Raw genomic sequence first — 24032 nt, 5'->3', positions numbered from 1 at the left:
GGACCCATTTCCAGACTCTAGGTCAACCTGGTTGACCTAAGAGACCCTTTAAGGGTTCAAACAGGTGTCTTGACCCAAATGACCCATTTAAACCCTGGAATCACTCCTACTATACTCTAAATACCTAATCAAACTTGTCCAGCCCAGACCCACACCCTGGGTCAACCTAGTTGACCCAATTCTCCCTTAAGGCTTTGAATAGGTCATTTCAAACCATTCAACCTTCTAAACCCCTCATACTCTACCAAATCTACACCTAAACCTTGCTTACCCTCTATCCTATCAACTTTTCTTAAAGTTGACTTGTCAAACCGGTCAACTTAAGTTTTGGATCTGTTTCCATGACCAAACCTATGAACCTAACCTCCTTGCTTAGAGCTAGGCCTATGCTTCAATCCAAATGACTCTACACCATACCTAAATTCCACCTCATCAAATGTTGACTGGTCAAACCAGTCAACCTAAGGCTTAAAGACCCATTTTCATGGTCAAACTCTTCGACCCAATGAATCCAGCCCAAACCACATCCATCTAGCCATTGAAACATACTCTAAAATCCTCCATGATGCCAACTCAGCATCCTATGACCTGTTGACCAGTCATAATGGTCAGTGAAAGCTCAAATGAGCTCCCATGGTCAACCCCCTGTTCCACTCATACAAAGCATATAACCATTTGAACCTTCTGCAAATCACCCAACCAGCATGCCAGGGACTATTTAGGTATCACCTCACCAAACATTGACTGAGTTGATTGGTCAAACCAGTCAACTCAAGGTTTAAAGAACCCTTTGAATGGTCAAATTCCTTCATCTAACTTAATCTCTTAGGACCCAACCTATCTAATAGTCTAGATCTGCTCTAGGCATGGTTTAGACTCCAACTCAACAGCCTTGACCTCCCTTGACCAGTCAATTGGTCAACTAGAGCTCAAATGAGCTCTAGTAGTCAACCCGACCTATCAAGCCATACCCAGTCCAAACCAGACCCTTGCAACCCTCAGGATCCATTCTTGAAGGTTCTTTGGGCTCAACCAAACCCAACCCAGCAGCCAAATCAGCCCAGCCACCTTAGATGGTCTCCTCCCTTGTGAGGACAAGCCAAGAGAGTGGCCAGCTCATCTCAGCCAGTACAGTCCTTTCCCTCTGTCCCTAATGACCTGATCCAGGTGTCAATCATCCCAGCACTCCCTCTGATGCATCCCAACCGTTGCTTTCGGCTCTAAAGGCTGAATAGGGCAAGAGGCACGGTAGGGCTTCATTCCAAGCTATCTTGCATTCGAGTCACTCCCCAGAGCTCTTAGAGTTTCATTTCGATTCCTCTGAGCTCGACCTTCATTTCCTCATCGATTCTCGGTGTTTCGAAGCTACCAGCGGTGAGATCAGTGGTTGACAGAAAGCCATTTCCGTTCAAGCTTCTGAACTTCGTTTCCGACGATTCTCCAAGCTTGAGGTCTTTAAGGAAACAACACGTGGACAGTCAACAAATTCAACCATTTTTAAATCACCTCAATCCATCAATCCTAGCTCGGTAAATCCTAAACCCTAGGCATTTACATAGGTTTTTAAATAACTCACTAAAGATTGCATCAAATGCCTAGAAAACACTTCCCCATTCCTCCTTAGATCCGGTTATATCTCTGTCTAAATTCTTAAGTCATTTGGTTAGGTATTCCATGAAAACGAGATCAAAAAATATTCCTAGGGTTCTCAGTTCGGATGGAGGAGGAAGACAGGTCGCCAGCCATTGGATCTGTTCTATGTAGATCAACGGCTGTGATCAGGTCTGGATTGAACCCAGTGTCAATCATGTGGAACCGTGTTGGACCAATGCTCCGTCCGACCAGATCTGCACCATTGAATCCAGTGTCAATCCGGGGGCGGTTTGAGATCACCAACGTTTTGAAAATTGGACTGGAAGAAGGAGAGGTTCATGGTTTGACCAATTCGACCGGTCGAACCAGATGACGTAATAAATAATAATATTATTTAAAATTATAAAATAAATAAAAAAATTTTCTCTAATACATTCACTATGCATTTCACTTTCATATCAAACTAATCAAATAATATAAATATGGCATCAATGAAGTTTATAAAACATAAGCAAATAAGTAAATAACATACCTTTTGTTGAGCTCTATTGTGTGTTGGAAGTTGATGAATGCAACCATCTTCAATTCTCCTTCTCTATCATGTGAAATTGTTAAAAAATGAAATGAGCAAAAGAAAATGAAGTAAAGTATATAACAAAATAGACATTAAAAAATATTAAATTGGCAACATATAACATACCTCTTCATAACTTTTAGCAAAATTATAACACTTTATTGATAAGACAAACTCAAAATTCATAAATATAAAAAAGGTTTAACTTAATACCATAGAGACAAAAAAGTAACCAGTTTATATCAGTTTACATATAAAAAACTCAAAACACTCATAGTGAATTTAATAATCATCCACTAAATTTGTGTGATCGAATGATGGATTCTCAAACTCTTCTTCACCAAAATCTTGCATCCCAAATACTTCTGCATTCTCACAAGGTATGTCATCTTCATCACATATATTAGATAAGTTGTCTTCATCTGCAAATTATTAATATGAAATAATAAGTCTATATTTAATATTATACTCAAAAGATATAAGTTAATCAACAATCTTACTTGGGGTTGGTGTAGATGATGTTAAGTTTGGTTCTATATTTATAGGAATTGCATCATCTTTGTAAATTTCCAACTCAAGTCTTCTAAATGCAATTCTGGAGTTGGTTCATCATCAAGGATCCAGAAATCAACAAGTCCAATACTTGCATAATCCAAAGGATCATAACTTCTTTTTCTAAGCTGCAACCTACATAATTATTATAAAACATTAATAATAAAATGTGCATCATTATTTAAAAAAATATTTAAAGAAGTTTCAAATAATACCTATTTCTTAAATTGAGATTGTAACCAAAATAGACATATATACCTCGTGTACTTGAATCAATCATGGCTTTAGAAATTAATAAATCTAATGTAAATTCTTATGCTTAAACTCCTAATAAATTTCTAAAATATTCATCTCTATAAATTAAACTAAAATTGATATAAATCTGTATTATTAATTTCTCGACTCACAAATTCATAAGAATAACCTTATAGGAATAGTGAAATTGTGTCAACATTTCAAAAAAAATTTAAATGAAAATTGCATTAAAAGAAACATGACATTCAAAATTCCAACTATAAAGTCGAATCTAAAAGTATCTAAACCTCTTAAGATATCTGCATACTAATATGAGTGTTTTGTAAGATTTAGCTTTTCTTTATTATCTAACTCCATAACTGTAATAAGATAGCTTTCTTGAACGATTACTTCCAATAAGAACTTATATGTAACTAATGGTGCTCCTAGTATACCTAGGAAAAAAAAATGGTGTTCATATTACACTATAACGAACAATTAAGAATTTCTAACTAGTTGGTTATCAGAGTATTCACAATCCCATAAAATTCCATCTTATGAGTGAGTTTCATATGATCACAAAAAAGTGCTGGATACATATATAGAAAGAATAACTTGATGATGATATAAGAAATGCCATGGAAAAGTATGACTTTCCCTTCCTCTATCCTTCATATTTCTCAGTTTTTTTTTTGTCACATTCTCATTTTCTCTATGATTTTAAGTTTTATAAAGATTACATCACAGCCATTCTTTAAACATCACAGCGACGATTGATGTTTAGTTTGAAATAAAACTAAACCTAATCAACGATTGAAATCAACGCATAACAAATTTTAAAAGCTAGCGACGATTGAAATCAAACTAAACATCAAATTTTCGGTTTTCAGTTTGAATACAATCTCCTCACCTTACAATGATTCAAGCACCGACGAAGGAGGAGGTGCAACGACGAACGGCGAAGGAGGAGCTGCAGTGACCAGCGACGAACGGATGAAGGAGGAGCTACAGCGACAAACAACGAAGGAGGAGCTGCAGCGACCAGCGACGAACGAACGAAGGAGGAGCTGCAGTGAACAGCAACGAAGGAAGAAAATCAGAGACGGGAGACGGGCGGCTTCAGGAGTTACGGGAGGTAGAAAATGAAATTAGGTTTAGCTTTAAATGTTTTACTAATACTTAATTAAATTCTTAAAATACCGCATGATTAATATCAAACCGTGGAAATCGCATTAAGGCTTAAGTGGCCGGTTCTCTCCCGGTTTCCGGTTCGCTGGGTTCGCGGTCCGACCGCCGGTCGGACCGGTTCAATGCCAGTTCTTTGATTACCCGGTTTCATTACATAACCGAACCGGCCGGCCGGCCAGCCCGGTCCGATTTTCAAAACGTTGGAGATCACTTTAATTTTTACTTTTTATTTTGTTTTTTTTAGCAAGCTTGATTTGTGTTTTTAATCAACTTTTAGTTTCTATTTTTAAAATAAATCAATCTATTTTTCTTTATTTATGTAAATTTTATAAGGAAACACTTGATGGATACTCTGCTTTTTAATGAAGCTTGGTGGCTGATCCTCTAAAATTTTGATAATTATTTGGTTATCTTCCCCCCTACTCTTATCTCCCAACACAATTCACAACCTAAGTCATAGTATCCCTCAATCTCAAGAAACATTGAACCCCTATAAAACTCTCATCCACACTCCCTCACAACCCTGCAACTTCTCAGAACTAAAATCTCTATTAACCTGAAGTTATCCTAGCTAAAAGCACAATTCATATAGATAATTTCATGCTCTGAGCATTAAGATTAAAAAATTTAAAACTCCTTAACTACTAGTACAAAATCTATAAAAATACTCTAATTAGTTTCCTAATATCACAAACATTTGATCGAAAGTTCCTCAGCTTTTACTCAAAGAAAAACTTATCCTATTAAAGTCTAAAAGTTTTAGCTTTAAATTTACCCATATCACTCTTCAACCACTACCCCATGAGCTCACCAACTTAGTAATTGCATTTCCATCAAGATTTTATAGATTATATACATTAGTATTAGAGCTAAGGACACTAAGGATAATGAGCTTTAAGGTACACTTCATCTACATCATAAATTAGGTAATTTCTTTGCAAGATAAGACTTTTCAAGCTTAAAAGAAATTTAGATATCTTGCAACTAATTAATTATTTTTTTCCCTACTGAAATGTAAATATAACTATCTGAAAGCTTTTAATTGACAACTCAATTTTACCACCAATGAAAAGATCTAACATAAAATTTGTCTGAACCTACAAAAGAAAGCATTACCTTAAATTAGAACTAAAATAAGATAGCTAGAATTTATACTTATGTGATTATTATTTTAGCTTTAGAAGTGTTGTACATTGTTTATTATTTGAAAAGCTTGCATACTTTGAAAAATTCAATAAGAAAAAAAAATTATTTTTGCATGAATTAGAATATATTATAATAAACTTCATGTCCTTAAAGCAAAATAGGTTTTTTTTTTTTTTTAAATGAGCTAAATTGTATAAGGATAACTTGGGATGTTAGTAGTCTTGTAACCATTATAAAAGTTCTCTTATCCTCAATTTCACATTAATTACTATATATATATATTTCTTCTCCCTTTTTTATCTCATATATTGTTTTCCCCTCTCATCGATTTCCCATACATTTGTTAAAAAAAGCTATACTATGCATATTAGCATTCCTCCTAATTTTGTCACCCTAAATAAATTTTAAGGAATTTTATAATATTGTGATAGTTTTTATTAGACCACAAAAAAGAAAATTGTTCATTCAATAAATTTTAAATTATGTTTGATCAACCATAAAACTTGACTAGTAGACTTGAAACCCCACCTGAGTCTGAAACTAAGGAACAACCCATTTAGAAGAGTACTTATCCAATGGCATTAACATAGACAAGATTTTAGAGCTCAACGTGAATATGACACTAAAATAAAATTTAAAGCCCCGAATTGGGATAGAATTTATAATCATAACAAATTTCTAAAATGATTGACTCAAGTGAATAATTTCTTTTGATGGTATAACATAGTATTATCCACGTACAAATTTTATTATGATAAAAATTATTAGACATTAAAATCTAATGGACAAATATTTTAACCAAGCAACTTAGGAATGGAAGAACCCAGTAGACTTGGGTTGAGATGAAAGAAATTATCAAGGATAAATACTTTCTTAGATTCTATAACAATCATCAACGTGTCATTTGTTGACCTTCAACTAAAAACTATGCTTGTAGCTAACTAAATCATCACCTATCAGTCCCTCCTTGTAAAAATTAAACTACATTGATTCAGATTGGCAACTTTTCAATAGATTTTTATCAAACTACAACATGAAATTAAGAATAAAATTAAATCATAGGAGCATTTTCACTTTATTCAAATGATTGAGAAATTTAAAAGAAAAAAAAAAAGTAATATCCACCATCGCAAAGCCTAGGAACTCATCTTATTCAACTAGCACATATAGATGTACTACTAAACCATCTACCTCATCCTTATCTTCCATTGTTTCATCTCCCATTAGAGCTCACTAGCCTAAAACCTAAACCTTATTTTTAGACATTTCCTATCAGTTGAGTCAATCACATTTTTTTACCCATGACTTCTAGATATATGATTATAATTAAGATGATTAGTTATGAGGATCAAATCTTATGTGACATCCTACCCAAGGCATAGCACATATCCTATAGGGTAGACCATAGCACTATGATAGAAATATTATTCATGGATAAAAAATATTTATATAACATAGTACATTTTGTAATCACATTTTTTTTACCCATGACTTCTAGATATATGATTCTAATTAAAAAAAAAAAAGGGGAGCGCACAATTTTTCTTTTTAAGAAATTCATGATTGCATGAGAGACATGGACCTCTATGCAAGTACAACCTTCAAACTTGATATTTAATATTAGAAATATATTCATTAATAGGATTTCACAAACCGGGATCAGATGGATGATTTTTTAAATCTACTTCCAAATCTTTTGATAATTCTTTTACTACGCGACTTCTTTTCTAATTTTGCTCTTAGTCATTATTTTTGTCTCATCTAAAGTCATCAATAAGCTTGATTTTGAAAACTTCTTAAAATATATTTCTATAAAATTTAAGTCAATTTGGATTATCTAAACAAGAAAGTAATAATCTAGTTATTATTTTGAAAAAGAAACATTTTATCAAACACCACAAGTGCATATCAATTACAATTCAATTTCATAACAGGATAAACAAAACATGACTAAAAAACTAATATAAACTTTATTTTTCATCAGGAAGTCAATTTTTTTGTCTCCAATCACACATTAAAAGTCTTAAAAGGAAAGGTCAAGGGAACCAGCCTCACTAGTTTTAGGTAAATGAGCAAGAATTCAACGGTATATATAATTATATATATTGACATATTATGAGATTCAAGCACAAGAATTGGGAGGACTTTTTGGAGAAATTATTAGGTGCGGAGTGCGGACGGGAGAACCGTCTGCACACTAGTATAAAACCGCGCTCGGTACCATTCGGTACCACTCGGTACCACTGGGTACCGCTCGGTACCCCGTGTCTGTGCAGACGGTTCTCACCCCGTCTGCACTCCGCACCTAATAATTTTTCGGACTTTTTGTCCGTCAATCAATGCGCCACATCGATTGATCCCCTATATGATCACATTAAATTATGCAATCTATTGTCTATGATACAAATAAAGTAAATTTCCTCTGCAATGTCAGTCATTGAGTAATTATTTCTACCATATATGCACAATTAATAAGTAATTAAGATGGCCGTTAAATAACATCTAAAAAAGGAACGTAAAAACTGCCCTTGGGAAGATGAGGATTCTTGTGAACGCGTAACTATGCTTTATTTCCTGCTCCACCACCGACTATATTAAATGCGCGAAAAGTATTCCATATAAATAAGAAAAACTACAATAACTTTCCTTCCTAAAATGCCCCTAAGAACAGAAACGGCCGGTGGCCGGAACCGGAGAGATGGCGGAGTGCTCAGCGGCCTTGCAGCTCAGCGCGCGAAGAATTCTCCAGCGATTCTTCTGCCGGCCGTTCTCTGCTGAATCGTCCAATGTTGCCGGCGTGCCACGCCGCCTCTGCCGGTTACGTATGTCCTTCATCTCCATCTCCGCGGGGAATCTCACGGAGCCGAGAACAAAAAGGGGCCATTTTTGCCAAGTTCCCGTCCCCGGCGTCGGCCTCGGGTCGGAAGATGCCCTTCTCAGTCTCTGATAATCGGATTTCTGAGATTCGACTCGGGGCCGGAGAGTCCGGCTGTCGAGAGATCCGCCGCGGCGGTGGTTGAAATGTGGAGTGGTGGGCTGCTCTACTTCGAGTATGTTAGCTGCCAGAGGCAGCTGGGAAGCTTTGAAGGGGCGTAGACGGCCGTGGAGGAACAGTTCGTCGGCGGCGTAGGTGTCAGTGGAGGATGGGAGGATGGGGAAGGAGAAATCAATGAGGTCAGGAGGAGGAGAGAAAGGCCGGCAGGGTTTGATGGTTTCTCCCTGGCAGTTCAGCCAAAGGTTCGAAAGGGAGAGGTGGAAATTCTCCTCAACGTTGGATTCGTAGGGCTTACTGATGAGGAGCGTCATGGTTGAGGATAGTGGTGGAGAGGAATAAGGAAGGTGGAAGAAGAAAGCAGAAGAATTGGCTTTTGCCTCCGCTTTGAACCGCGCCAAGGTCGGCTTTAAAAGGAGTATGGAAGATTCTGTTGGTTGACGAAAAGGCCCTCCCTAATTTTGGGAAAGTGCAGTGGCCATATATTTGTTTTCCATAAAGGACGGAAAGTGGACATTACTGAGGAAACTTTTTCTGTTTTTAATGAAGGCTTTAATAGATATTTTTTTGTCGAGCTTTTCTTATGGACTAAAAAGTTTTGGATTCTTATTTTAGGCATGTATTTGTATTAATTGATCTAAATATTTTAAAAAAAATTTATGTTCTTTTGGAAGAACTTTGTTAATAAATTTTTAAATATTAATAAATTTTTAAATGTTTAAATTAATTGAAAAAATACTTCAAGGAACTATTTACAAACAAGCTAAAAAATCAAACGTGTAATTAGCTTCTCAAATTAAGTTATTAGCAAATAATGTTAGAAATCTAAGAAAATAATTTATTGAATAAATTTGGAATTAGTATACTACTAGTCTACTTGTTTTCACCAATTAAATAATAATACATTAGTTGCAAGCTACAAATACATTTCCTTTCATTATTTTTTAGCATCCAATGCTATAGGTTGTCTTAACCATTCTTAAAATAATCAATTAACTTAAGTTTCATTTGGGACAACTTTCTTATTGCTTTATAAATTAATTTTTTAGTATTCACTTTTTAGTTCAAATAATTTTGTACTAAAAAATTGCTTAAAAACAGTTAAAAAATATGTTTCAAATAAAGCCTCAATGAAGATCAAGTAAAAACTGTATCCATCCATAACACATAAATATAAGGGTGTCAATATTTGACACGACACGAAAATCTGATCCGAACCTGACCCAAAAAATTCCGGTTGGACCCGACCCGATTTCAAAACTAGTCGGGTTCGGGTTCCAGTATTCGACCCGTGTGAAAAACGGGTCGGGTTCGGGTGCCGGGTTGCCGGGTCAACTCGAAAACCCATTTAATTTAAAAAATTTGGATTCCCGCCCGCTGCCCCACGCGCCCGAGCCCACTGCCCCGCGCCTGCTGCCCGCGCCCTGCGCTATTGCCCCGCCATCGTGTGTCGCATCCACCCCCTCGCCCGCCGCTGTTCCGACGTTCCGGCGCCGGCAGAACCCAAAATCGGGTCGGGTCAACCCAGCAACCCGCCAGGTTAGGTCCTGGTTCGGATTTTCGACCCGTTTGAACCCGGGTTAGTTTCGGGTTCGATCCGAACCCGACCCGTGACCTGAAATTGACACCCCTACATAAATATAAAAAATATAATGATAAGAACTACCAGTTGTTTATAGGAAATAGAAAATATTAGTTTATTAATATTTAAATGATAAATATTTTAAAATATTAACATAAATAAAATATGATAAGTAAATAGTTATTAATAGAATGATGATATAATTAATAATTAATTTAAAATATTAATGATACTAAATTGTGATATATTACTCTAAATTATATAATGAAAAAAGTTTTATTTAATTTTATTTTATTTAAATAATATACAAACTATCATTGAGCTAACTATCAAGCATTTAGTTGGACAATAAATGTGTTTGCTCATGAACATAAATGAAAGAGTTGGATTGTGTTCATTTAACCTTCTAATTTTAAAGAAATATTTAGATTTATTTAATTACTAACTTGAATGAGGATTAATTGAGCCAAATCCGAGTTGTTCATGAGTACATTAGTTCACTTACAACCATATAAGTAGTGTTTAAGAGTTATAATCACAATTGTATAATATAATCGTAGCTAAGAAAATTAAATATAATAATGATAAAATAGGGTTACATTAAAAGTATATAATCACACTACGGGAAAACACGCGAATACCGTCGAATTTTCCGGCGGAAAATTTTGGACGGTAATAAACGGCGCAGTTACCGACGGATATGTTCGACGTAAGGTTTGCGTCACCTTTTCCGGCGCAACATACGTCGGAAATTCACCGACGCCGTTTTCGCCGGAAAAGCCGACGGTATAGGGATGCCTGAACCATTTCCGTCACACGTTACGGCGGAACTATTCCGGCGTACGTTACCGGCGGAGATTGCGCCGGCGTATTTAAACTCAACGAAATATATCCGACGGATTAGACGTCGGAAATTATACCGACGTAACTAGTGCCATTATACAAATAAATTATTGGGTAGCACAACATCATCAATAAAACATTAGAAGAAATCCACATGCATAATAAAAAGCACAACATGAATGCTAGAAAAAAGCTCAAAAAATACATCAAACAACAAGATGAAACAACAACATTCCAACCAACTAAGTCTTCATTTTGGATAGCTTTCTTAATATTTTGTAAAGCTGTTGAACAAAAAGTAACTTTTTAAAGCTATTGCAAAAAATAACTTTCAAGTACAAAAAATTTTTAAAAGGAGTGAAAAAATAGTGACCAAATAGAAATTATGATTACGAAATGAAAAGTAAAACAATAAGAAAGTTGTTTCAAACGAAGCCTAAGAAAGAGCATTTCTCCATTTAAGCTACAATATAATTAAGTCATTAGATAAATATAATTAAACTATATGATAACATAATAAAATTATTATATATCGATAAATAAAATCAAGATAGAAAAAAAATTATATATGGAAGTTTACTAATTTGATACGTGTTGCATCCTAGAAAATTCACGGTGATAGAGAAATATATAATGATAGAAAATTATATAGTTTAATGTCTTAGCTTTGTACACAGATCCATCACGCAATATGACAAAAGAGAGGGTGTATCATTCATAAGAGATACCAAAATTTTTACTTGGAAATCCCTAAAAAGCGGAAAAAACCAAGGGGTCTGGCCCAATTTGAATGAATCCACTAGTGTTTGCAGTCGATTACAAATGAGGATCTTCCTTGAAGAAAGACATTGGCTTGATGTAGAAAATATTGACATGTTTGTTTGGTTGATAGGACCATGGTCGACGGACAACATAGGTTGAAAAGACTGTAGTTGTGTGACAATAGTTAGAAGGACCATAGTTGACATGCCAGAGGTCAAAAAGATAGTAGTCTGATGACGAAAGTTTGAAGGACTATAGTCAGCGGGTGATGGAAATAGGAAAGACTATAGTATGACGACAAAGATTAAAAAAACTATAATCTGGTGGCTGAGATCGGAAGAACCATAGTCGATGGACGACAAAGGTCAGAAAGATCATAGTCGGTGGGCGACAAAGGTCAGAAAGATCATAATCAGTAGGTGATAGTGATTAGAAAGACCATTGTCTGACGACGAAGGTCGGAAAGAGCGTAGTTTGACGGTTGAGGCCAGAAGGAACGTAGTTGGTGGAAGAAAGTGGTAAAAAAGATAATTGTCTGACGATGGAGGTTGAAAAGACCATAGTCGATATGAGATAGAGGTCGGGAAGGATTGTTGTCTGGCTATTGAGGTCGGAAGGACCATAGTCGGCGGGCGACAGTGATAAGAAAAAACATTATCTAGCGGTGGAGGTTGGATGGATCGTAGTCGGCACACGACAGAGGTTAGAAAGATTGTTGTTTGGTGACGGAGGTCAGAAATTAATACTATAGCTGGCGGATGGGTGGAAGTTCGACATTAGTCGATGGCCAGGCATAAGTCCGGCATTAGTCGATGGCTAGGCAGAAGCTCGACGATAGTAAGCCCAATGATAGTCCGACGACCATCGATGGTCGATGAGTCTGGTGGCAAGAAAACTTTTGTTTCTCTCTCTTCCTTTTCTTCCTTACTAGGGCCCCCCCTTTTCAATAAAGATTGAAGGTCTATTTATAATTTTATGAAAGTGGCATGACCAATAAATAAGGAGGAGATCAAGGGCAAGTTGGGAGGGATTTGAATGGATTACCGATGTTGACCCCTTTGATCATGGACCGTTTATTGGGCATTTAAATGTCTTAGTGATATTAGAATTCAACGATATGAGGCTCATTGGATTTTTCTTATCGAGCCGCTCGATTCGACTGTAAGCATGTCATGTTTGGAAATCATTTGGTCATTCAAATTATAGTTTGAATTTTCTAAATGCACTTCGGGTCTTCGATTTGAGCACATTTGGGCTAAGATTGAGTCAAACTTGGTGTTGTTCGGTTCGTCTTTATGAGACGTTCAATTCGACTATAAGTTTGATGAAATCAACGTTCATATGGTCATAGATTTAATTTCGAATGTTTTCAACTTTATTTTGCCACGAGATTCCTTCTTAAACAAGATAAATTTTTGATGATATATGCATGACACATAAAATTAAGGACAAATATAATACAATATGAATCAACATAAACATCCTAACATAGTTATTTTCTTATTCTATTCAGCATCATATTTTCTTTCCTATTTTATTATCATTTATATAATCTTGAAGAAGTTTTTTTTTTCCTCAAAAAATGGAAATTGTTTTCTTTGTATTTTTTAAAGCTTTTGTGCTACACTAACAAAGTATGATGTTTTGTTAAAAAAATAGTAGTATTCATTGATACTGGATTAAACATAAATGTTATATATGCAATTTTTATACCTATACAAGCTTTAATTTTTAATGAATTGAAATCTATCTGATTTCAATGTAAATATTGATAGTTTAAGAATTTTAAATATATTTATTTAGGAAAAAATTAGAAATATATTTATTGAGGAAAAAATTAGAAAAGAATATCATGTCCTAAATTTATCAAAGTTTTATATTCATTAGATTTGCTTTAAAATCGGTGTAATACAAATATAATTATAAGTTGGTGTATTACATTCATATTAAAATAAATTCAATAGCTATACAAATTATATAAATTAAATTAGTTGAACATTTTTGCTCAAATTTTCTTCTTTTTTGTGAAAATTTTGTATCCATTGATTTATTTAGGCTTAGATTATAAACAATTTTTACTATTTCAATTGCTAAAAATAATATATTATACTTAATTTTTTTTCATAATTTTCATTCATATTTTATCAAATCCACCCCTCTTAATTTTTTATTCTTTAATTGAAATTTTATCTATGGTGCATTTAATAGAAGTAATCATGTAGATTATTAGAATCACTTTTAATTACTTTTGGGGTAATGATACATATAGAACACTTAAAATCTTTCTATTTACATAATTAACACTAATTCATATTTTTAATCTATTTAATTTACATATTTACTGCAATCAAATAATTAGAAATTTGAAAAATTAAAAAAAAAATAGTTAAAATTTTCTTGTGAATTCGAATAGTTGGTTTATAATAAAAAAATAAATATAAGAGAAAGCTAATTTTGTAAATAATCCAATTTCAAGTATTAGTGTATACGTGTTTATCCCTTTTTCACAAGAAATATGCTAAAACCTTCACTAATTAATTTCAGAACGAATTTCATTAAAAATTTTCTATTTCATTTGGTAATTGATATGTCATCAAACAATAATCTTGATCAGGCACGAATCTTAAGGCAAATTTAAATTGGAAACTTTAAAAGTAATTTTGGGAACATCCAAACTCTGATTTCAACAAACTTATAGTTGAACTGAACATCTTGAATATAAGGACCTAATGACACCAAATTTAATCCAATTTGAGCCTAAATGAGTCCAAATCTCAAGGGTCTAAAGAACATTTAAAAGTTTCAAAGGAAAAGTTGGATGACCAAATGATTTCCAAATGTTACATGCTTATAGTTGAATCGAGCGTCTCGATGAGACAAATCCAACGAGCCCAAGATCATGAATTCTGACATTATTAAGATACTCAAATTAATGCTCGATTAATGATTCATGATTAAGGGAATCAATACCAGCCATCCATCCGAAACACTCCCAACCTACTCTTGACTTTCTCACTATTTACTAGTCATGTCATTTTCAAAAAACTATAAATAGGCACTATAATCATCACAAAAGAAAAAAAGAGGGAGAAAAGAGGAAGATGAAGAATGAAGAGACATTTCTTGCCACCAAGCTTCTCCTCGATCACCGCCCAGCCACCAGCAGACCACCAGCAGTCGTTTGAACACCACCGTCCACCGATTGATGCAAGACTTTTGCCGACCATTTACCGTCGCTAGACTTTCGCCCGTCCACCAACCAATGCTGGACTTCCTCCAAGCCATTAATTGATGTTGGACTACTGCCCAACCACCAATCGATGACGGACTTCAGCCCGGCCATCGAACGTCGTCGGACTTCTATTAGACCACCAACTGATCGATGCCGGAATTCCGCTCAGCCATCAACAAACACTAGACTTCCACCCAGTCACCGATCGACGCTGAACTTCCGCATGACCACCAACCAACGTCGGACTTCCGTCTAACCACCGACTGACGCTGGACTTTCACATAACTCTCTCTTATATTGTAATTTCACAGTCTTTGAATTACATAATAGATCAAGCTTTGTAATTTATTCAAACACTAGTGCTATCATTTGAACTGGGCTAATTAGTGTCGTGGTTTTTTCCACTTTCTAGGGTTTCCACGCTAAATACCCTGGTGTTTTTTTTTTATGTTTGTGTTATGGATATTCGTGTAACACTAAGATGAAAAACACCCTCATTCTATTGCCACATATTTTAGCCCACAACAGTAAAAATATATTTCTTCTAAGACTTCATTTAAGACAACCTACTAATTGCTTTGTAAAACTACCATAGAGAGGTTTTTTTTTAAATTGTTGTAGAAATTTACTTCTCAATATAAAAATTGTTTGAAAGTGGTTAAAAGGGGTGATCAAACAAATATTATGATTGGAATATAGCCTAATTTTTTTATTGATTTAATATTCTATTTAACGTAGTCTTATATCAGAATTAATATGACAATTCAGATCTCACAAGCACAGTAACGAAGAAAAGAAATAATTCACCCAAATCTTTGGAGGCAATGAAATTCTAACTTCTTACGGTCGAATAAAATAATAATAATAATAATCTAACTTCTCTCAGTTGGCCGACACCGAAATGTCGCCTGTGAGTTCTCGTAAAGCGCGTTGTATTCATGCGGTGGTGCGGAGTTCAGTAGTTCTAGAAGTTAAGCCCAGAATTGGCATGGAGTACAAAAGAGTAAATTGCTTCTAGAAAAGTTGAATAGCTGATGCTATTTTATTTCTTGGAGAAGACGGCAATAGCCAATATAGATGCACCTGTGGACTTTCTAAGTCGGATATCTTTGTGATATGTTTCTAGATTTTTTTTTTTTTTTTTTTTTTTTTTGTATATTTCGCTAAAATTTATTTAACTTTTTTTTTTTTAAAAAAAACTAATAGATGAAGTTATTCATTCACTAAATGTGTTGGTTGCTTAGAACCTAATTTAATTGGAAGTTTTTTTGGGAAAACCCGGGGCCTAAGCCCATATATTAAGTCAAAAAATAGTAACAATTACAAAACCTGTAAGGAAGAATAAAAACAGGAAAAAGAAGATTACAAGAACAGTAGGCAAACTATCCTAGGCTATAACAGGCAGGAATTACAATCAAAACGGACTCATAATTGAATAGACCAGACGCAATCCACATGAAATTCAGATAATAGTCTCGAGAAGCCAGGCAGGGCTCCGGTTGCCAGAGGAAGCAGAAGAAGGCACAGCATACAGAACTTGAGAAGGGCCATCACAGAGCCAACAGCCGCCAAAATGGAAATGCCTGGTTGCCAAAACAGGCCCTCCAAGGCACCCATTAATGCACTGGTCTTGCTCATCATCGTCCAATTGCAATATCAACCGCTGCTGAAACAGCCCAGAATACATAGTTTGCCAGTGAAGTAAACCCAAGAAATGAGCCCAATGTTCTTCAAAAAACGAACCGAACTGGGCAAGGAAGCAAAAACCACAGTCCCAAAAAAGTTCTTCCCAGGTCTGAAATAAAAGAGCCACCAAAAAAGGAGCATCCAGAGCTCTCAGAACAAGAAAAAACCACTCCCAACAGTAAGAAGCAGTAACCAAACCCCCAGAAATGGTCCGAATAAGATCAGGAACATGAAACAATAAATCACCAAAAACACCAGTATTTAGATTCCAGTGAACCTTTGTAAAATCTTGTCTTTTCTCTTCCATGTAGAAATTTTTAATCGAATGGCAGCAGAGATCTTGCAAATGAGACTAACCGAATTGGTGCTCAAAGAGGAAAAACGACGGTTATTTCTTTCTCGCCAAACATGATATAAAATGAAGCTAATAGTTAGGCGATGAAAATCCTTCTCCACACTATTAAAATTATCAGCTTGACTAATAAACTCAAAAACCTGAGCTAAGTTAGGCCTCAACAAAAAGCTAGAGAAATCAGGTAATATATACTTGAGGATATTAAAAGAAAAATCACAACTGAAAAACAAGTGATTGTGATTCTCATTCATGCCCAGGCAGAGGGAGCACATAGGGTCAACCGGAATTCCCCTAAAAATTAAATTATCAGCCGTTTTAAGCTTTCCTAACAGAGCCATCCAAGAGAAGCACGCATACTTGAGAGAGTGATTTTTAAACCAAATCGAACTGCACCACTCAACCTTAGGAGACATCAGATAAAATTGCTCAGTAAAGGATTTAAACAACCAGTTGGGAGACCCGTTCCACAAAATCCCAGAATTCTCCCCAATAGCAGCAGCAGCAATAGAAATAGCAATAGAATTAGGGGTATTACAAGGCAAAACCGAGGAACCAGAAAATAATAAATCTTTAAGCATCAAGCCATTAGCACCAGCAACACAGAAGTGTTCATCCAAAATCATACCATCAAGCCACGGGTCCCAAAAGAATGAAATTTTGCTTGAATGAGAAATAGAGAAAGAAACCACACCAGTGATAAGTGACGCAGTGCTGCAAATTTTTTTCCAGAATTTAGAAGCAACAGGCAAAGGTGGCTTCCAGGGAGATATGAACCTTTCTTTATACCAGTTACTCAAATGATTTGGAGAATTATAAAATCTCCCAATGATAGAACAGCAAACCCCATAATATAAACTCTCAATGGAAGGAATACCAAGCCCACCATTGGGCTTAGGTAAGGTAACTTTAGACCAGGCAATGAGGTGTAATTTTTGATCTTGAATGTTACTATGAAATAAAAATCTTGAGCAAAGCTTATTAATAGTGGCACAACAAGACTTTGGTATGATCGATCCTCTAATCCAATAAGCAATAGTACTGGAAATGGTGAATTTGAGAAATTGAACACGTCCTGCAAAAGAAAGACATTTGTTTTTCCAACCATCAAGTAGAGCAAAAAGCTTGCTCAGAAGTGGTTGAAAGTGAGAAATTTTAAGCCTTCTGTGGGATATGGGGAGACCCAAATAAGTGAAGAAATTGTTGATTTTGTCAATACCCAGAACCTCACAAATTTGATCCCTCTCAGCAACATTTCTAGAGAACAAAATTGAGCTTTTGCCAACATTCACATGAAGACCCGTGAGTGACCCAAAAGAATTAAGTCAATTCTTAAGAGTCATAGCATTATGTCTAGTAGCTCTACCAAATACAAGAAGATCATCAGCATACATGAGGTGATTGATGGAGGTGTCAGCACAAGTAATCCCCACAAGATCATGATGTAAAATATTAGATAAGCCGTCCATCACCACACAAAATAATAAAGGGGAAAGTGGGCAACCTTGACGTAGGCTAGAAGAAGATTTAAAATACCCCTCAAGAGAACCATTGAGGCAAACGAAGAAATATACATCATAAATGCATCCTTTGATCCAAGATACAAAAGTATCCGGAAAGCCTTTCTGAAGTAACCTAGCAATCAAAAAATCTCTTGGGACAGTGTCAAAAGCTTTCCTAATATCCAACTTAGCACAGAAATAATTGCACGAACTTTTGAAATCCCTCAGGATTTCAGCAGCAAGAATAATGTTATCCGTGGAACATCTTTGAGCTATAAAACCAGATTGACTATCATGAATGACAAAGGGAAGCACCTTCTTAAGTCTTTCAGCAATAATTTTAGCCACAATCTTATAAAGCACATTACAAAGAGAGATAGGCCAGTAGTCTTGAATATTAGATGCATGGGAGCACTTGGGGATGAGAGTAATAGCAGAGGCCTTGACACCGATAGGAAGAGATCCCGAGATGAAAAAATGGTTTACAGCATTGAAAATTTGAGGTCCAATGAGGTGCCAAGATCTCCTATAGAAGGCATAGGAGAACCCATCGGGACCAGGAGTGGAAGACACATTACCATCAAAAACAGCCATATGAACCTCCTCAAAAGTGATGGGGGCAACCAACATGTCATGAAAACGTGTGGGCACAACCTTACTAGCAGGAATATCCAATGGAAAAATAAGGGGAGATGTAGGAGGATTGTATAATTTTTGGAAATGATTGACAATGGCCTTCGAAATGTCTTTAAAAAGAGTAAAGTGCCCTTCCTCCGTATGAATTTCTTTAATACAATTTCTGTTGTGTCTGCTTCTAATTTTTGCATAAAGAAACCCAATATCATCTTCACTTTTAGTGAGCCAAAGAGCCTTAGCTCTTTGAGTAATCCAAGAAGTCCATTGCTTTTGCAAGGAAGCTAATTCCTCATTAATCTCCTTCAAATTAGAGTTAAGAACCAAGTCCAGGGGGAGGGCTTGGATCTGTAAAAGACATAAGTGCTGTTTATACTTAAGCTCTTGGATGGCATTAGAGAGGAACGTAGAAGAAGACCAATTACGGTTCTTTAATGCCCCTTTAAGAACATGAAGACTGTGGACAAAAGATGCCAAAGGACTTCTGTGAGATCTAGCAGAGAAAGCAGAGAAAACCTCATCCCAGAATCCATCCATGTTAATCCAAAAATTTTTGAACATAAACCTAGCAGCAATAGGTTTAGAAGTAGAAGATTTGAAAATCAATGGGGAATGATCAGAGCCCAAAGGAGATTCAACTTTATAATAAGCCGTTGGAAGAAAATCCAGAAGAGCAGAGTTAACCAACATCATGTCAAGTTTAATATGAATTGGGCAGTCAATCCTCTGATTGTACCAAGTGTAAAACAATCCAGTAGAAGAGAGATCTTGCACACCACAGTTGAGCACAATATTGTTTAGTTCCCCCAAACGACTCGAGGAAGAAGAAGTCCCCCCAGCCTTTTCAGAATCAAATCTATAATAGTTAAAGTCCCCAAGTATGACCCACGGCTGATCCGAAGGAGGCATACAAGAGATTAAATGATCCCATAAGCATTTACGTTCAACAATGCTGTTAGAGGCATAAATAACATAAACATAAATTGGAGGGAAGGAGCCCATGGAGAGAAGACCATGGATTAATTGAGACGAAGTCAAAATTGGGTTAAAGGAAACAACCAAGGAATCCCATTTAATCCAGATACGTCCAGGGCTTGAATCATTAAAGTTGTTGCAACTTCCTTCATTCTGAAAGAGGAGATGAGAATAGAGAAACCACGAGTCTTGCATAGAGTTGGCAGAAATTTTTGCTTCCAATATGCAAAATAATTTAATATCATGCGAAGAAATCAAAGATTTACAAAGACGAACCTTGTCAGGGTTATTAAACCCACGGACATTCCAGCTAGCAAAGGAAGGCAAGGACATTAGGAAGATGACCCCTTGGCCTTCCTGGCCGATTTCCCTTTCGGTGGCTTTGCTTTAGAAGGAGGTTTTTCATTGATGACTATTGATCTCGTTTTTGGCGGCAAGTTGCTTTGAAATCTCAGAATCGGTGGGTCATCCAGAGGCTTAGCATTGGATAACTCAGTCTCCGAGGAAGAGTCTAAGGAATTACTAGTATTCCCCTCATCCGATTGCAAAGAAGCAAATTTGTTTACTAAAGGAATATCCGGACCGGGAAGGGATCTGGTGATGATCAAGTGCTCTGAAGAAGAAGTTTTTTCAGTGGGGTTGTTGAGATTTGGGATAGGGGGTGCAGGGGTCTTGGCTTTAGTAGGCATCTGAGGAGAGGAATGCCCATCTAAAACTTGAGGTGGGATCAAAGTAAGAGCTTTTTGAGTGTTGGATTCGGGAGTTATAATAGGGGGTGTCGGAGCCTTCGATTTGGAACGATGAGGTCTAGAGGTCCTAGCTCTAGAAGTGCTCCGACCTCTGAATTTGGGAGGCTGTAGGGGAAGGACGGGTCGGGGATTTGGGTTATTAGGGCAAAGCGAGAAGGGGTGGATAAGAGATCCACAACCTTCACACCTATCAGGTTTCCAGTCATACAAAACATTTAAAACCATGTCTTCTCCATCGATTTCTAAAGGGATTTCATCATGCAAAACAGAGTCTTTAGAAATCAAAACACATACCCTTGCAAATGTTAAACGAGAACGGTTCGCGGTGAGGGAATCAACAGAAATAGGAATACCGATGTAGCTGGCAATCCTAGAAATCCCGGTAGGAGTCCACAGAGCTAGCGGAAAATCCACTATTTTGATCCATATCGGAATCGGAGAAGCTTCGTCCCGCTTTGGTTTGAACTTCGGAGACCATCGCTGAAGGATAAAGGGCTTCCCTAAAAGAAACCATGGACCGCCAGATAAGACCGATTCCAGGTCTTCAGAAGAAGTGAACTTCAGCAGAAAGAAGCCATCCGCAAGAGATAGAAGAGACATCGATCCCTTTAGAGGCCACAATTTCTGCATGGCTTTGAGAAGACGTTCATAATATGGGCGGGGTCCAAGTGAATAGCCGATAAGGGCCGAATTCCAGATATCTTTCCCTTCCGAGAGATCACTGGCTTTGAAGGAAAGTTTCTGTCCCGGAGAGAAGAAAGAAACTGGGAACGAAGGTGTCTTCGTGGCGGGAGCTGCGACATTCGCAGCGTAAGAAAGGTTAGCCGGAGAACCTAGCACAGAAGTGCTAGATAGGGGAGGAAAGTCTTTAGAAGAAGAAGCCATGAGAGGAGGGGAGGGGAGCCCTCCCAGGCGGGAGGAGGTGGGGAGCTGACGACGCAAAACAGCGGCGGAGGAAAAAAATCCTAGCAGAGCCTATCACACCAAAATCATAAGGACAATCTAGTTAAACTCACATGCAGCACATAAGCAAGTATTAAATTTATGATCTCTTAACTGATACTAAAGCTCCTAACTAACAGAACAAGATGAATTATTTAGATAAATAAATATAATAATAGTTGATAATTAATATGGTTAAAAGAATATTTAAATTTAGAGATTTTTTTTAATGATGAGGGCAAAGCCGCGCCCAATTATATTATTTAAATAGATGATTATGACGGTGGGGTATGAGTTAGTGCTATGATAACGAAAATATAATGAAAATATATATAGTGCAGAAGAATAATAGAAAACATGTGAAAGATTAGATATTTGGGATAATCGGAAAAAAAAAACAACATACAAGTAAAAATCAGAAAGATGTCGAATTCGTATAAAAAATATCTTCTAAAATGTGTTGGATTAGGCTTTAGATGGTCAGTGATATGAAATAGATGAGGGTTAGAATGTTATTGGGTTGAGCATGAAGTTTCATCTTTATGATCGATATGAAGATCAACAACATAGTCAATGCCCGTTAAAACTGCAAAGATGAAAATAGTCACAAAAGAATGATGTTCCAAAATCCAACATTTCTTTATTTTGTATACACTACAAAAAAATGGGGCTTATCAACAGCACAGGATTTAGAAAAAGCTACAGCTACTTCTTCCCCAGCTCCGGCGAAGCATGCAGCGGACACGACTGCCGAAACGGTCTCTGACAACACTCATGTGCCTTCGCATGAGTGGAGAAATCAAATAATAAAGTAACCTATAAGAGAAAGCCACGTGGCCACTACTTACTTACAAAGTCACGAATAGCATAATGACATCTGTCATCACATTTACTTATAAATACATCCTGTATTCATTTACAAAAAGTAATGAAGAATACTGTAGCACATCGTCTTCTTCATCTCCGATACCTTTGAGCTTCATCATCAACTCACTGAGTTGTTGATTTCTTCAGGGCTAGCTATCACAACATAAAATTAGTCATTTCCCGACGGTTTTACCCGCCACAAATTTTCTTGCAGCAGTTTTAAAACCATTGCATGCCCGCTGTGATTGCAATGACATTTCGCGGTAGTTTTATGAATGCTGGGAAAGACATACAAAGTGCTAGTTATAGAAGGGGTTTTAACCGCCACAATATTACATAATTATAGCGTTTTAAACCGTCACTGTTAGCTAAAAAAAATTGATTCACATAATTGTGGTAGTCATAACATATAACGCATTAATTAGGATGAATTTCATATTTGATTGATTTAATCACTTTGAGATAAATATAATTATAAAGATAATTATTTGGTCAAATATTCATTTTAATTAAACAAAAATTTATGATCAAATACAAGCATAGATAATCAAATTCTCTTCACACACTCTTAGTAATGATGCTAAGGATCTACTTATTGAAGATGTGACAATATTCAAGTTGAATTGCTAAAATAATCTAAGAATGTTTGGTAAATATTCCATATCTAGTGTGCTCTTGCTGTTGTCGAATTAATACATCTCCATCCATGAATTGCTAAAGTAAAATTAATTTTTCCTGCTTCAATCTGACAAGTTTTCTTCACTTCAAAAATAAATTGAAGTTTAGAATATTGCCATATTGCTATTGCCAGTAAGAGTTTGGAAATTTTAAGATTAATTTTTATAGGTAAATTACAGTTACTCGTTGTGCATACACATAGGGGTGTCAATTTCGGGTCACGGGTCAGTTTGGATCGAACACAGAAATGACCCGGGTTCAAACAGGTCGACCCTAACCCGACCCGGGTAGGTAAACGTGTCGGATATCCGAACCCAGACCCGACCTGGCGGGTTGCCAGGTTGACCCGACCCGACATGGGTTAACCCGAAATGGGTGCGTGGTCGCGCTGGCGAGCACGAGGGGGCACGCAGGTTAGCGCAAGCTGGCGCGAGAGGGGAGCACGAGAGGGTACGTAGGTGAGCACCAGCAGGCGCGCGGGCGAGCGCAAGCGGGCAAGTGCGGGTGACGCAGACCATAGCGATGCGCGCGAAATTTGTTTTCATATTTATGGTTGTTTTCTTGTTTCCTGTCATGGAAACATATTGTTATCAACTAAGATGCAAAACCTTTGGTTGATATTGATATCTCTCATTGATATTACAAATTTCCTTTCAATTTGGCAGCATATTGGCAGATATCCTATTTTTACTACATTTCTATTTAGACATGAGAAAGTTTCTTACTCGGAAAGTAATTGTTTCTTAATCATGCTACAAGCCATGTGACTGCTGACCAAAGTTGAAAGAAGTTGATGTGCTCAAAATGGAATTGAAAATTAAACTTATATAAATATAATAAAATCAAATTATTTATTTGAAGGGATGCCATAAAACCTACAAATATTCCAAATGACAATAGATGAAGAGAGATTAAGAGCTGGCAGAATTTTGTAAAAGCAAAAATCACTA

General features: G+C 36.3%; 1 protein-coding gene across 1 annotated transcript; it reads right to left on the bottom strand.

The window, feature by feature from the left end:
* Positions 1-7948: 7948 nt before the first annotated feature.
* On the bottom strand, positions 7949-8593 carry LOC114579656. The gene has a single exon (XM_028694986.1). It carries the CDS (start codon positions 8591-8593, stop codon positions 7949-7951), a length of 645 nt encoding a protein of 214 aa, XP_028550819.1.
* Positions 8594-24032: the final 15439 nt, after the last annotated feature.

Source organism: Dendrobium catenatum, unplaced genomic scaffold (genome assembly GCF_001605985.2).
Source record: "Dendrobium catenatum unplaced genomic scaffold, ASM160598v2 fragScaff_scaffold_621, whole genome shotgun sequence".
NCBI lineage: Eukaryota > Viridiplantae > Streptophyta > Magnoliopsida > Asparagales > Orchidaceae > Dendrobium > Dendrobium catenatum.
The sequence above is the reverse complement of the archived record's forward strand: the minus strand, read 5'-3'. Positions and strand labels throughout refer to the sequence as shown.